The sequence below is a fragment of the Oncorhynchus tshawytscha genome, linkage group LG18 (genome assembly GCF_018296145.1).
Source record: "Oncorhynchus tshawytscha isolate Ot180627B linkage group LG18, Otsh_v2.0, whole genome shotgun sequence".
NCBI lineage: Eukaryota > Metazoa > Chordata > Actinopteri > Salmoniformes > Salmonidae > Oncorhynchus > Oncorhynchus tshawytscha.
In genome coordinates this window covers 25,562,817-25,579,091 of record NC_056446.1, presented here as the reverse complement: position 1 = coordinate 25,579,091, position 16,275 = coordinate 25,562,817, and the positions used below count along the sequence as shown (strand labels likewise).

The 16,275-nt window shown below is 42.1% G+C and overlaps 1 protein-coding gene across 2 annotated transcripts in view; it reads left to right on the top strand.

Annotated features, from left to right (window-relative positions):
• fig4a (FIG4 phosphoinositide 5-phosphatase a) overlaps positions 1-16,275 on the top strand; it is a 104,723-nt gene that overhangs the window by 86,883 nt on the left and 1,565 nt on the right. For both annotated transcript variants that reach the window (XM_024378321.1, XM_024378320.1), the window contains 2 exons: positions 344-429; positions 6,824-6,898. In XM_024378321.1, coding sequence (XP_024234089.1) covers positions 344-429; positions 6,824-6,898 — 161 coding nt within the window. The remainder of the gene's footprint in view (positions 1-343; positions 430-6,823; positions 6,899-16,275) is intronic.

The window sequence follows — 16,275 nt, the reverse complement described above, 5'->3', positions numbered from 1 at the left end:
ATCTATTTTCTCCCTGCGGACTACAAAGCACACCTCCCACAGTAAACTACACTTCCCACGTCTAGTGTTTCTCAGGAGGGGAGGATGTGTTGACATGTTCTCCTCAGGTTTGGTCCCTGGTTAGAGGAAGGGGGTACAATCTGAGGAGGCGCTTGAGGAGGTCTAGTCAGAGTTGTTCAGGATGATTTCTGAGGCGCTGACTGAGGCGCTTGAGGAGGTCTAGTCAGAGTTGTTCAGGATGATTTCATACTGTTTGTTTGTCTCCTTTCATCCCACTCCTCACTGTTACCTCTCACCTCTCTAACCTTTTGACCCCTAACATTTGATCCTTGCCCCCACACAGGACTTCCTGCAACAGTCCATGAGGGAAACCTATGGACTCAACCTGGCCGCGCTCCCTGCCGAGGAGGACATGCTCATATATGAGAGGTGAGACACACACACACACACCATGATAACGAGGGGCTTCCACGCATCATGTGAGACTAAGTCAGGTGTTTGATGATTGACTGTATGCCGAAAAGATCGATCTTCACACTGCCGTCACACTGAGTATTGCATTTCAACCCCTGTGAGCTTCTGACCTACTGACACAAAACTGCCCAAACGTCTAATCATGACGGAGACTCGTTTCGTTATGAAAGTGGTCCCTGTGAGACAAACGGAACTGATGATCAGCCAGTCTGATTCTGATCCTTTTCTCTGGACTGTTGATAATGATAATAGAAGACATCCTGTCCTGAAGACGGGGACAGGCCGTCCCATAGTCACTATTAGGGTGATGTTCTAAATGGACTCTGTCAACTGGAGAACGGCACACTAATGACCTCATGACCAGGTGAAAAATCTGTCCATGTACCCATTGAGCAAGGCACTTAAACATAATGTACTCAAGGGAATCCTACTACTATGGCTGACCTTGTAAAACAACACATTTCACTGCACCTATCCGGCATATGTGACAATAAAACCATAACACCCAAACCCTTCAATGAAAACCATTTCACCCCTAAAACACGCTGAAACAAATCCATTTGTTCTTGAATACAATGTTGTCATTAGACTAATTCTCGCTGAGTGCATCAAGGTGTGACACTGTCTACAGTCGTGGTCAAAAGTTTTGAGAATGACACAAATATTCATTTTCAAAGTCAGCTGCCTCAGTTTGTATGATGGTAATTTGCATATACTCCAGAATGTTACGAAGAGTGATCAGATGAATTGCAATTAATTGCAAAGTCCCTCTTTGCCATGCAAATGAATTGGATCCCCAAAAACATTTCCACTGCATTTCAGCCCTGCCACAAAAGGACCAATTGACATCATGTCAGTGATTATCTCGTTAACACAGGTGTGAGTGTTGACGAGGACAAGGCTGGAGATCACTCTGTCATGCTGATTGAGTTCGAATAACAGACTGGAAGCTTCAAAAGGAGGGTGGTGCTTGGAATCATTGTTCTTCCTCTGTCAACCATGGTTACCTGCAAGGAAACACGTGCCGTCATCATTGCTTTGCACAAAAAGAGCTTCACAGGCAAGGATATTGCTGCCAGTAAGATTGCACCTAAATCAACCATTTATCGGATCATCGAGAACTTCAAGGAGAGCGGTTCAATTGTTGTGAAGAAGGCTTCAGGGTGCCCAAGAAAGTCCAGCAAGCGCCAGGACCTTCTCCTAAAGTTGATTCAGCTGTGGGATCGGGGCACCACCAGTACAGAGCTTGCTCAGGAATGGCAGCAGGCAGGTGTGAGTGCATCTGCATGCACAGTGAGGTGAAGACTTTTGGATGATGGCCTGGTGTCAAGAAGGGCAGCAAAGGAGCCACTTCTCTCCAGGAAAAAACATCAGGCTGATATTCTGCAAAAGGTACAGGAATTGGACTGCTGAGGATGGCGGTAAAGTCATTTTCTCTGATGAATCCCCTTTCTGATTGTTTGGGGCATCTGGAAAAAAAGCTTGTCTGGAGAAGACAAGGTGAGCGCTACCATCAGTCCTGAGTCATGCCAACAGTATCCTGAGACCATTCATGTGTGCGGTTGCTTCTCAGCCAAGGGAGTGGGCACACTCACAATTTTGGCTTAGAACACAGCCATGAATAAAGAATGGTACCAGCACATCCTCCAAGAGCAACTTCTCCCAACCATCCAGGAACAGTTTGGTGACGAACAATGCCTTTTCCAGCATGATGGAGCACCTTGCCATAAGGCAAAAGTGATAACTAAGTGGCTCGGGGAAGAAAACATTGATATTTTGGGTCCATGGCCAGGAAACTCCCCAGACCTTAATCCCATTGAGAACTTGTGGTTAATTCTCAAGAGGCGGGTGGACAAACAAAAACCCACAAATTCTGACTAACTCCAAGCATTGATTATGCAAGAATGGGCTACCATCAGTCAGGATGTGGCCCAGAAGTTAATTGACAGCATGCCAGGGTGGATTGCAGAGGTCTTGAAAAAGCCTTTGACACTTATGAAATGCTTGTAATTATACTTCAGTATTCCATAGGAACATCTGACAAAAATATCTAAAGACACTGAAGCAGCAAACTTTGTGAAAATTAATATTTGTGTCATTCTCAAAACTTTTAATAGCCCAGTTATAAATAATTTGTAGTCAGCAATGGGGGAGTGATTGCTTCCTACAAGAGCACAAAACGTGTGCATTTCTAGACATTTTTGAAAAGTGAGTCAGGTACAGAGCTTTTTTGTGTGTGTTGTATTTTGAGACAGGCTTCAATAAGCTAAGTAGCCAATAGGCAGAAGAAAGCATAATTTGTCTGATTCTCTGTAATAATGGTATGAGAATAATGCTGCATTTTATTTTGTAAAGTGGTTTCTTGCATCAAACAACAACATTTTGTGTCACCTTGTCTGAAGGACAAGTGGATGAACAGGTTAATGTCAAGCTCGGCTTGTTTTTTTCAACAGTCTCATGGAATGTAGGCCTAAACTGAACAACACACATTGGCTACTTCTGTAGGCTGAACGATAACAGCTATTTCCATGTTAAAATGTGGTTGGATGGTTTTTATGGTAGGCCACTCTGCTATACCTACATTATGATCAAATAGCCACAGTAGGCTACTTGACCACTGTTAAAACAACCTCAGTGTTCACAGTAAAAAATGGTTAGAGCTCTGTCAAATTGGTTGTTGATCATTGCTAAACAGCCATTTTCAGGTCTTTCCATCGATTTTCAAGTAGATTTAAGTAAAAACTGGATCTCGATCACTCCGGAACATTCACTGCCTTCTTGGTAAGCAACGCCAGTGTAGAGTTGGCCTTATGTTTTTGGTTAATGAAAGGTAAATCATCTCCTAGTGTCTGGTGGAAACAGACTGAACCAGGCTTTCCTGTAGGATTTTGCCTGTGCATAGATCCATTTGTCCTTAAAGATTACAAGCATACCCATAACATGATGCAGCCACCCCTATGCTTGTAAATATGGAAAGTGGTACTCAGTAATGTGTTGTATTGGATTTGCCCCAAACATAACACTTTGTATTCAGGACAAAACTGAATTGCTTTGCAGCATTTTTTGTAGTATCACTTTAGTGCCTTGTTGCAAACAGGATGCATGTTTTGGAATATTTTTTATTAGGTTAGTATTGTCATATTTTGGAATATCTGTCAATTAGGTTAGTATTGTGGAGTAACTGCAATGTTGTTGATCCATCCTCAGTTTTCTCCTGTCACAGCCATTAAACTCTGACTGTTTTAAAGTCACCATTGGCCTCATGGTGAAATCCCTGAGTGGTATCCTTCCTCTCCGGATACTGAGTTAGGAAGGACACCTGTATCTTTGTAGTGACTGGGTGTATTGATACACCATCCAAAGTGTAATTTTTATTTATTTTTATTTTACCTTTATTTAACTAGGCAAGTCAGTTAAGAACAAATTCTTATTTTCAATGACGGCCTAGGAACAGTGGGTTAACTGCCTGTTCAGGGGCAGAACGACAGATTTGTACCTTGTCAGCTTGGGGATTTGAACTTGCAACCTTCCGGTTACTAGTCCAACGCCCTAACCACTAGTATGAATAACTTCATACTGATCAAAGGGATATTCAATGTCTACTTTTTTGTTTTACCCATCTACCAATAGGTGCCCTTCTTTGCAAGGATTTGGAAAACCTTTCTGGTCTTTGTGGTTGACTCTGTGGTTGAAATTCACTGCTCAACTGAGGGACCTTATAGATAATTCTGTGTGGTGTGTAGAGGGATTAATTCAAAAATCATGTGAAGCACTATTATTGCACACAGAGTGTGTCCATGCAACTAATGTGACTTGTCAAGCACATTTTTACTCCTGAACTTATTTCGTCTTGCAATAACAGAGGAGTTTAATACTTATTGACTCAAGACATTTCAGCTTTTTGTACATTTGTAAACATTTCTAAAAACACGATTCCACTTTGACATTATGGGGTATTGTGTCTAGGCCAGTGACACAAAAATATAAATGTAATCAATTTTGAATTCAGGCTGTAACAACAAAATGTGGAAAAAGTTGAGGGGTGTGAATTCTTTCTGAAGGCCCTGTACATACTGTGTCTGTAGGACACATACAATGAATGGCTCATTAAGTTAATATGTACTGTATGATCATATCTATAATCCCCCTTCAGAAGTATACTTCTGCTCTCATCATCCGAGCTTTTCACCATGTGCTATGGTAGCCTATACTATAGTGGCCATCAGTGTAGGGATGGAACTCAGGACACAGAGGGGTACCTCAGGTTAGCTACGGCCGTCTCTTCCTCAATGAACAACTAAGTGTGTGTGTTGGGCCTTTGAAGACCCTTGGAGCCTAATCCCATCAGAACACACACACACTCACGTCTGCCTACCTGTGGGGCGTCCTGATGGAACCACAGAAATTGAGAGATTAATCAGGCTAGGGGAACAATAAAGTTTTGTGTTTCTCGCTCTCCCCTCACAGCCCTGTATTTATAGGTGCTGTTCGTCATACTGTCCTTTGTTCCTGTGTCCTTCTGTACCCTGGTCACTCAGATTATCACATTTTGGAGGAACTGAACACAGCCATTGTATACTGTACTGGGAACTATTGTATGAAGATAATTATTGGTTATACGTCACCTTGCTTTTACCTTAACCAGTGGAGGCTCCTCAGAGGAGGAACGGGAGGACCACCCTCAGTGAATTTCGCAAAAATATAAATGTTAAAAAATTGAAAAAGTTATCCTTTTTAGATAAAACTATACTAAATATATTAATGTCACCAAATAATTGATTAAAACACATTGTTTTGCAATAAAGGTCTACAGTAGCCTCAACAGCACTCTGTAGGGTAGCACCATGGTGTAGCCAGAAGACAGCTAGTTTCCGTCCTCCTTTTGGTACATTGACTTCAATACAAAACCTAAGAAGCTCTTGGTTCTCACACCCTTCCATAGACTTACACAGTAATTATTACAACTTCCAGAGGATGTCCTCCAACCTATCAGAGCTTTTGCAGCATGAACTGAAATGTGGTCCACCCAATCAAAGGATCAGATAATGAATCTAGTACTGAAAGCATAAGCTACAGCTAACTAGCACTGCATCTAATATGGTGAGTAGTTGACTCAAAGAGAGAGAGAGACAATAGTTGAACAGTTTTCAACAAATTAATTTCTTCAAAAATGAAGGAGAAGCATGTGAGATTCTGTACTTTTTTTCTTTTTTCAGTTTCACTTAGCTAGCAAATGCAGCTGGCTAGTTTAGTTACTCAAACACCTGGCTCAAACAGAGAGGGATGCTATGTTAGCTTGCTGGCTATGACTATCCAACACTGGAACTCTTCCAAGTCAAGGTGGGCTTTTGGTTTTATTAATGTATTGCCGCTGGAGCCTGCCGGTGTAACTGCTTACTGTGACTGTACACTGTAACGTTACTGCATGAATGTAGCAGGTTTACGAATGAGTTAGTCCTATTAGCTATGTTGACTAGGACGTTACTTTAGCTAATATGGGGACAACTATGTAGGCTGTGTGTAGTGGTTATGATATGGTTTGGCTTGGAAAGTTTTTTTTCGCCTGGTCACATACAGCTGAAGTGTTGTTCATTGAAGTCTACAAACGAAGGGAAAAGGTGAGACGAGAGTGCATAGAGGCAAGAAGGAATACAAAGTGAACTGTTTGTGTGATCAGGGGTGTCTTCATTCCATCGATTTCTGTTGATAAACGTTTCTTAAACGGATGCAAACAAAACGGGGATAAAAACCAGAATTTGTCCAATAGAAACTCTTGTTTGCAACTGTTGGACTAATGATTACACCCTAGATAAGCTAGATGCAGGCAAGAGATCTCGTACAACGCTGTGTACTACTCCCTTCACAGAACCGTGCAAACTGGCTCTAACCAGAATAGAAAGAGGAGTGGGAGGCACAGCTGCACAACTGAGCAAGAGGACAAGTAGATTAGAGTGTCTAGTTTGAGAAACAGACGCCTCACGAGTCCTCAACTGGCAGCTTCACTAAATAGTACCCACAAAACACCAGTCTCAACGTCAACAGTAACGAGGCGACTCCGCGATGCTGGCCTTCCAGAAATCAGTCAACTCAGATTTATGAACATTGTTTGGGATTCTGTGTTTTTCTATATATTGATTACTATTTTTCAATGTTACTTTTAGTTTGGAATGAGATGTTTGACGAGTAGGCGTCCACATACTTTCCAAATTAAATGTTAAATATTTGATACAGTGTTGTCTAAAAAAAAAGAGGTGTGATGCTACTTACGTTATCTGAAATGTTTGGTGATGTTTGGGTCTCCGTGGTGATCAGCTGTTTAAACACTGACTGTGTGTGTGTTGTTCTGCAGGTTTGCCTATCTGGGTCAGAACCAGCACAAGTTGGAGAGAACCGAACCCTCAGTCCTGGAGAATGCCATCAACGTGTAAGTTGAGCGTTTAACACACAAACAAGTACACTGTCTAATACTATTCTAATGAACAGATGGATACAGGCCTTTTCAGACGACTCTGGAAAAAATGTAATAACACATTCCTTTCTAAGTGGTCCCAAAGGGGCTTGTGGACTTGTGCTGCCTGCCTCTCCACAATTTCTCTCTTCTTATTATTGTCAATCCCCTCCCTCTATCCTCCTCAGTGGTATTCTCTCATCAGTGGTAGCCTCTCGCTCCCGTGTCCTTCTGACCCACCCAAGTGCACTGTGAACCGGGGGTTTAGAAGTGCCAGCACTCCAACACATGTTAAAGCAATGTGCGCTACGCACGAACACACACACACCATCTTATAAAAGCTTATGAACAACAGTCTCCTGGGAATAGGGTTGCAAAGCTACTGGTAATTTACTAAAGTTACTGGAATCTCTGCTAATATTGGTAATTAACAGTTCATCTATGGTAACTTTAGTCATTTATACTTTGACAAAAAAAAAGTTGATATAGTATTCACATTTATATCTGTGTCGATATTGTCCATGAGTTTGTAGTGGATAGACCATATGGTTATTGCCTAATTGATTAAAAAAAGCATCTGATCAACAATGGAATTATTTTTAATGAATTTTTCCAACTATTGACATTTTTCACGACTGCCACCAGTTTGGCACCAAAACATTTACAACAAAAAAATTACAAAGTAAATAAAAGTATGTACAAAATATATGTATTATATTTATATACTGACAACTCATATTAAGTACCAATGGTAACCAAGTTGATGGTTTTATATTTAGGATAATGTTTTACAACTTTTCATACATACAGTTGAAATCGGAAGTTTACATACACCTTAGCCAAATACATTTAAACTCAGTTTTTACAATTCCTGACATTTAATCCTCAAAACAAATCCCTGTCTTAGGTCAGTTAGGATCACCACTTTATTGTAAGAATGTGATCACATTCCCAGTGGGTCAGAAGTTTACATACATACATACATACATACATACATACATACATACATACATACACACACACACACACACACACACACACACACACACACACACACACACACTCACACACACTCACTCACTCACTCACTCACTCACTCACTCACTCACTCACTCACCACTCACCACTCACTCACTCACTCACTCACTCACACACTCACTCACCACTCACTCACTCACTCACTCACTCACTCACTCAATTAGTATTTGGTAGCATTGCCTTTAAATTGTTTAACTTGGGTCCAACGTTTCCAGTAGCCTTCCACAAGCTTCCCACAATAAGTTGGGTGAATTTTGGCCCATTCCTCCTGACAGAGCTGGTGTAATTGAGTCAGGTTTGTAGGCCTCCTTGCTCGCACATGCTTTTTCAGTTCTGCCCACACATTTTCTATAGGATTGAGGTCAGGGCTTTGTGATGGCCACTCCAATACCTTGACTTTGTTGTCCTTAAGCCATTTTGCCACAACTTTGGAAGTATGCTTGGGGTCATTGTCCATTTGGAAGACCCATTTGCGGCCAAGCTTTAACTTCCTGACTTATGTCTTGAGATGTTGCTTCAATACATCCACATAATTTTCCTCCCTCATGAAGCCATCTATTTTGTGAGGTGCACCAGTCCCTCCTGCAGCAAAGCTTACCCACAACATGATGCTGCCACCCCCGTGCTTCACGGTTGGGATGGTGTTCTTCGGCTTGCAAGTCTCCCCCTTTTTCCTCCAAACATGGTTATTGTGGCCAAACAGTTCTATTTTTATTTCGTCAGACCAGAGCACATTTCTCCAAAAAGTAGGATCTTTGTCACCATGTGCAGTTGCAAACCGTAGTCTGGTTTTTTTTATGGCGGTTTTGGAGCAGTGGCTTCTTCCTTGCTGAGCGGCCTTTCATGTAATGTTGATATAGGACTCGTTTTATTGTGGATATAGATACTTTTGTACCGGTTTCCTCCAGCATCTTCACAAGGTCCTTTGCTGTTTTTCTGGGATTGATTTGCACTTTTCGCACCAAATACGTCTGTCTCTAGGAGACAGAACGCATCTCCTTCCTGAGCGGTATGACGGCTGCGTGTTCCCATGGTGTTTATACTTCGGTACTATTGTTTGTACAGATGAACGTAGTACCTTCAGCCGTTTGGAAATTTCTCTTGTGGAGATCTACAAATTTTTTTCTGAGGTCTTGGCTGATTTCTTTTGATTTTCTCATGATGTCAAGCAAAGAGGCACTGAGTTTGAAGGTAGGCCTTGAAAGACATCCACAGGTACACCTCCAATTGACTCAAATTATGTCAATTAGCCTATCAGAAGCTTCTAAAGCCATGACATCATAATTTTTGGGAATTTTCCAAGCTGTTTAAAGGCACAGTCAACTTAGTGTATGTAAACTTCTGACCCACTGAAATTGTGATACAGTGAATTATAAGTGAAATAATCTGTCTGTAAACAATTGTTGTGAAAATGACTTGTGTCATGTACAAAGTAGATGTTCTAACCGACTTGCCAAAACTTTTAATGACTCCAAACTAAGCGTATGTAAACTTCCGACTTCAACTGTACATGTGATATGAGTAATGTAAGATATGTAAACATTATTAAAGTGGCATTGTTTAAAGTGACTAGTGAACCATTTATTAAAGTGATCGAGTCTCATTGTGGTCAGCCTCTCGGAGTTAGTGATGGCTGTTTAACAGTCTGATGGCCTTGAGATAGAAGCTGTTTCTCAATCTCTCGGTTCCAGCTTTGATGCACCTGTACTGAACTCGCCTTCTGGATGATTGCGGTGTGAACAGGCATTGGCTTCGGTGGTTGTTGTCATTCACAAAGAAGAAGTCCTAACAGACTTGCCAAAACTATAGTTTGATAACAAGACATTTGTGGAGTGGTTGAAAAATGATTTTAATGACTCCAGCCTAAGTGGATGTAAACTTCTGACTTCAACTGTATTTTTTTTTTAAGGCCCAGTGCAGTGAAGAATTAGATTTTCTGTTTTTTATATATATTTCCACACAATGGGGTTGGAATAATACTGTGAATCTGTGAAAATGATGCTAAAGCCCTTTTAGTGTAAGAGCTGTTTGTAAAGACCCCCTGAAATGTCAGCCTTTGCCGGTGGGATGGAGTTTTGACCTGCCTGGTGACATCACCACTAGTTAATAGACCCATAAGAAAGAGCATTCCAAACCTCTCTGCCAATAACAGGTAGTTTTCAGTTTTTCCCCGCCCCACTCAGATCACTATCAGACAGTCGTAGCAAAATTCTTGCTTGAGAAATTGCAGGGGGAAATTGGGAGAGAGGGACGGCAAAACGCTGTATCTTTGTGTTTGATTTCTATCCATCTCCCCCTCCTTCCCTGGCACCCCACTCCCTCCATCCACAGCCTCATCCCCCTTGAGACCTGTCTCACCCATTGACTTAGGCATGGAGGGGATGATATTACATGAGGCCAGACTCTACACTCACAGACTCCCAGTACAATCTTGATCACATTTATCCTAATTTAATTTCCTTTTCCAGTAGCCCTTTCCACTCACAACTCCAGTCATCCCATATACGGGTTGAAAATGGCTGATTTTCTCATTGATAAGTGCCTAAATTGGAACGCAGTAGCTGTACAGTTACATGCTATACGGGACATCAGCGCTCATGTTCTCGGCTTGAGGAAATGAAGCAAGCACACTTGTATATCTTTTGACTGACAGTCGTTTTAAACTTGAGAACCACTCTCAACAAGAACATGTCCGCATCCCTCCCACTAATGGGCCTACATTTGTATGTTTGTTGTTGTCTGAGTGAGGGAAATGTGGAAGGCGACATGTCGTGAGGAGTCTGTGTTTTAAAAGACGAGTCGATAAGGGTTATATTAAATACAGATTTAATGTCATAAAAGCACACCACACACCCGTGATTCCAAATCTGCAATTCATATCATCTTTAATCCACAGTTACATGGATGACCTGCCTTATACTCAGAGTTGTCCTGAACAGAAGGAGCTTATGTTTGTCGTATTGTGAAGAAGATTTCCCACGGAATACGCACATGAATGCACTCATGACTCCATTCGATGCGCACCTAAATTACAATCGGTTTGTCTGAAGTGCCTTTTGAAGCCTAACACTGTAAGATTATATTTTATAACTTCGCTTATTGTATTGGCAACAATGTTAGCTTTCAATGATCCACCTGATCCAGATTGTGATTTTTATAAAGGAATGTTTTTGGATTGCGTGAACAACAACTGTGATTGTGTGCACACGGGGTTGTGTTCCAAACAAAACAACTACAACTGTGATTGTGTGCACACGGGGTTGTGTTCCAAACAAAACAACTACAACTGTGATTGTGTGCACACGGGGTTGTGTTCCAAACAAAACAACTACAACTGTGATTGTGTGCACACGGGGTTGTGTTCCAAACAAAACAACTACAACTGTGATTGTGTGCACACGGGGTTGTGTTCCAAACAAAACAACTACAACTGTGATTGTGTGCACACGGGGTTGTGTTCCAAACAAAACAACTACAACTGTGATTGTGTGCACACGGGGTTGTGTTCCAAACAAAACAACTACAACTGTGATTGTGTGCACACGGGGTTGTGTTCCAAACAAAACAACTACAACTGTGATTGTGTGCACACGGGGTTGTGTTCCAAACAAAACAACTACAACTGTGATTGTGTGCACACGGGGTTGTGTTCCAAACAAAACAACAACAACTGTGATTGTGTGCACACGGGGTTGTGTTCCAAACAAAACAACTACAACTGTGATTGTGTGCACACGGGGTTGTGTTCCAAACAAAACAACTACAACTGTGATTGTGTGCACACGGGGTTGTGTTCCAAACAAAACAACAACAACTGTGATTGTGTGCACACGGGGTTGTGTTCCAAACAAAACAACTACAACTGTGATTGTGTGCACACGGGGTTGTGTTCCAAACAAAACTACAAGTGTGATTGCTTCATTTCCTCAATTTGCAAAGCTAGGAGAGCTCAAAAAAGCACCTTGAAAGCGATTTCCTTGAGTCATAAAGGTGCATTGAAATGACTGAACTGTGCACAGTTTGGAGAGGTGTGTGGACACTTGGAGACGCCAGTTAGACCTCACTCAAACCCTAACTCTATTATGTTACTGAATGTATCCAGAGTATTTTCAGATGTTATTATTGACAAATGCTGTGAAAAGTACAGTAAATGTAAAATGCACATCAAATCAACAGTGTTAATGTTTGGATTCAGTCTTGTCAGGTGAACTGTTGTGTCCTCACCTTTTGGTCTGATCATTTCCCCATAATCTCCAACGTTTTTCTAGCATTGTCATGTGCTTTTTATAGGTCTTCTGTAAGAAACATTTCAATTTGACCTTATCCATATAGGCCAATTCCCATGAGTGTAAAGGGTTAAAGCAAAGAAAAAATGTAGAAAGTTCAGACGTGGGTTTTGACTCCAAAGCATTGTCCATTGAGGAATGCATCTTCACTTTCATTCACTGTGTGTTAAAGTTTGCCAGACTCATGAAACGAGGATTCTATATGTATTGGTGGGTTTCAGTGTTAGATGGGCTGAATGGTTTTGATTCAGGTCCAAAGCATTGTGTGGCCCTCCAGTAAAATGAGGAATGCATCTTGCACTTTCATTCACTGTGTGTTAAAGCTGGGAATTGCCAGGGACCTCTATATTTATTGAAATTCTATATTTATTGATTCTCATGATTCTATATGATACTTTTCTATATTTATTGGCTCATGATTCTATATTTATTGCGATTCTCATGATTCTATATGTATTGCGATTCTCATGATTCTATATGTATTGCGATTCTCATGATTCTATATTTATTGCGATTCGATGTTCCAAACATATTTCTCACCATATGTCTGCTGCAGAGGAACAAGAGAAGCCATGAGAATGTTTTGATCAGTCATGGCAAAATAATAATAATAATGATCAGTCATGTCATAATAATAATAATAATCAGTCATGGCATAATAATAATAATAATAATAATAATAATGATCAGTCATGTCATAATAATAATAATAATCAGTCATGGCATAATAATAATAATAATAATAATAATGATCAGTCATGGCATAATAATAATAATAATGATCAGTCATGGCATAATAATAATAATAATAATAATAATGATCAGTCATGGCATAAAAGTGCTGAAAACAAATTGGCTTCCTAATTAAAAAGAAGGAGAACAAGCTTCTCAAAATATGTGTACATGTATCTATCCCCCCACCCATCACTACTGCCTGTTAGATCTAGTGGACAAGCCGATTGGGTTGTAGCACCCTAAAATCCTGCAATCCCCTGGTCCAGGGTATTCAACTCTTACCCTACGAGGTCCGGAACCTGCTGGTTCTCTGTTCTACCTGAACATTAATTGCACCCACCTGGTGTCCCAGGTCTAAATCAGTCCCTGATTAGAGGGGAACACTGGGGAAACAAAGCAGTGGAACTGAGTTTGAGGGCTCTGTTGTGTGTGTCTGTGTGGCATTAGACTGCTTAATGGGTTCACGCAATCACACCTCCACAGTCACATCCTTAATGTAGGTGACCATTATTGGGATAATGTTAATTAGCTGTGTGTGTGTGTGTCTCAGAGGTGAGGGTGGTCTTCTAATACCTCAATCCTTCATCACCACCCACACACCTGCCCTGAGTGCATTCACCCTTTCATAGAACCCTTGTTCATCTCCACAGCCTGTTGTCACGGTAACACTCTTTCGTCTCATCCATCTCCTGGACATTGAAGTGGTTGACGCATAGCAATCCATCTACACACACACTCACACAGACACACTTGTTGCTCTCTTCCTGGTTCAGTTTGATTGTGGCTAGAACAATACAAGTCTTCAGTACCTTCCATAATAACCATGGCGAGGATTAGTCTGAATAGGGGAACTTTCAGAGAACCCTTTGAGAGGTTTGGAGGGTTAGATTGTTTGTTTTTGTTTCGCTGCAAAAAATATAGACTGGAGACAGGATGGAAGGAGAGCCACGTGTGTTATCAGGGTCTATTTACTGAATCAACGTGTTGCTGTGGATTCACATCACTGTAGAGATCAGTCAACCTCACAGCCAGAGGTTCCAAAATCTGAGGCAGAAAGGGAGCGATACGGAGAGAGAGACACACCAAATGAGACGGAAAGAGACAGCAATAGGGAGAGCGAGACTGGTAGAGAGAGAAACCTCAGATCCGTCTCACAGGAGATTGAATTCGAATTTTGAGATATGAATTTGAATGAAAGGAGACAGTGGAGCTGGAACAGTGGACAGTGGAGCTCTAGATAAGCTGTTTTCTTTCTCTCAGGCAGTGCAGAAAAGGTCATGTATTTCTTTGCAGAACGTGTGTGTGTGTTGTCCTCACATGCGCTTGGTAGTAGGAACCAGCCGTCAGCATTGTTGTCCTCACATGCGCTTGGTAGTAGGAACCAGCCATCAGCATTGTTGACCTCACATGCGCTTGGTAGTAGGAACCAGCCATCAGCATTGTTGACCTCGCATGCGCTTGGTAGTAGGAACCACCCGTCAGCATTGTTGAACTCACATGCGCTTGGTAGTAGGAACCAGCCATCAGCATTGTTGACCTCGCATGCGCTTGGTAGTAGGAACCAGCCATCAGCATTTTTGACCTCGCATGCGCTTGGAAGTAGGAACCAGCCATCAGCATTGTTGACCGGTCATCAGCATTGTTGACCTCGCATGCGCTTGGTAGTAGGAACCAGCCGTCAGCATTGTTGACGTTGCATGCGCTTGGTAGTAGGAACCAGCCATCAGCATTGTTGACGTTGCATGCGCTTGGTAGTAGGAACCAGCCGTCAGCATTGTTGACCTCACATGCGCTTGGTAGTAGGAACCAGCCGTCAGCATTGTTGACGCTTGGTAGTAGGAACCAGCCATGCCTCACATGCTTGGTAGTAGGAACCAGCCATCAGCATTGTTGACCCAGCATGCGCTTGGTAGTAGGAACCAGCCATCGCTTGGTAGTAGGAACCAGCCATCAGCATTGTTGACCTCACATGCGCTTGGTAGTAGGAACCAGCCATCAGCATTGTTGACCTCACATGCGCTTGGTAGTAGGAACCAGCCATCAGCATTGTTGACCTCACATGCGCTTGGTAGTAGGAACCAGCCATCAGCATTGTTGACCTCACTCACATCAGCATTGCGACCTCACATGCGCTTGGTAGTAGGAACCAGCCATCAGCATTGTTGACCTCACATGCGCTTGGTAGTAGGAACCAGCCATCAGCATTGTTGACCTCGCATGCGCTTGGTAGTAGGAACCAGCCATCAGCATTGTTGACCTCACATGCGCTTGGTAGTAGGAACCAGCCATCAGCATTGTTGACCTCGCATGCGCTTGGTAGTAGGAACCAGCCATCAGCATTGTTGACCTCACATGCGCTTGGTAGTAGGAACCAGCCATCAGCATTGTTGACCTCACATGCGCTTGGTAGTAGGAACCAGCCATCAGCATTGTTGACCTCCATCACATTTTGAATGAATTTAACTGCAAAAGTTATTCTTATATGCACTACATCATCCCGCATATATTTTTAGCCGCAAAAGCCTGTTTCATAGAAACAAATGTACATTGTTTTAATCGGGATTTTGTCACCAATTGGATGGAAACCTTGCTAGTGTCTTCTCTCTTATTCACGTATTCATCTACATTTTTTTCCTCTCGGGGGAGGAGAGGAGAGTTCCCACACCTCAACTGTTTCTCTCTCTCAGGCGCCCAGAAACCACACAGAAACACACACACTCGATTCACAGCCAGGGACTAGGGGGACAGGGGAACCAGTAAAAAGAGTGAGAATGAGAGGACAAAGAACAGAAAAGTAATTTGATTTACTACAGAGGAAGTGGGTCATCAAACGTGCTGGGACAACTAAGAGGAAGACCAGTGTTGCTACAGGAAATAGTGGTAGGAAAGGTGGAACATGTGAAACGATTAGGTTGAGTTCTACTCCACTTCCTGGTATTGTTCATCCTAGCTAACTTGTGACTGGTTGCTTTGCTCTGACTCACCCAAAACACTTCAGTCACAAGTGCTTCTCTATCAAGGCTAACTACTGTACATCACTCAGTGACCCACTGGAAGCCTCACTGTGTTGTCTTGGTGACCTCTCAGCCAACATCCGCTATCAGAAGTCAGTTTAGTACTGTGTGCTGAGTGTACATATCAAGCTCTTTTACAATAAGAGAGTTGTTACCGCCAAGCAGAACAGACACATTGTACCTCCACATCCACATGTTGTTCTTTTTCAGTCATAAAAGCACTTGATGTTAAGTCTAGCCCAATGGCCGGCCCCATTGCTCAACACTGGCTTTTTACTAA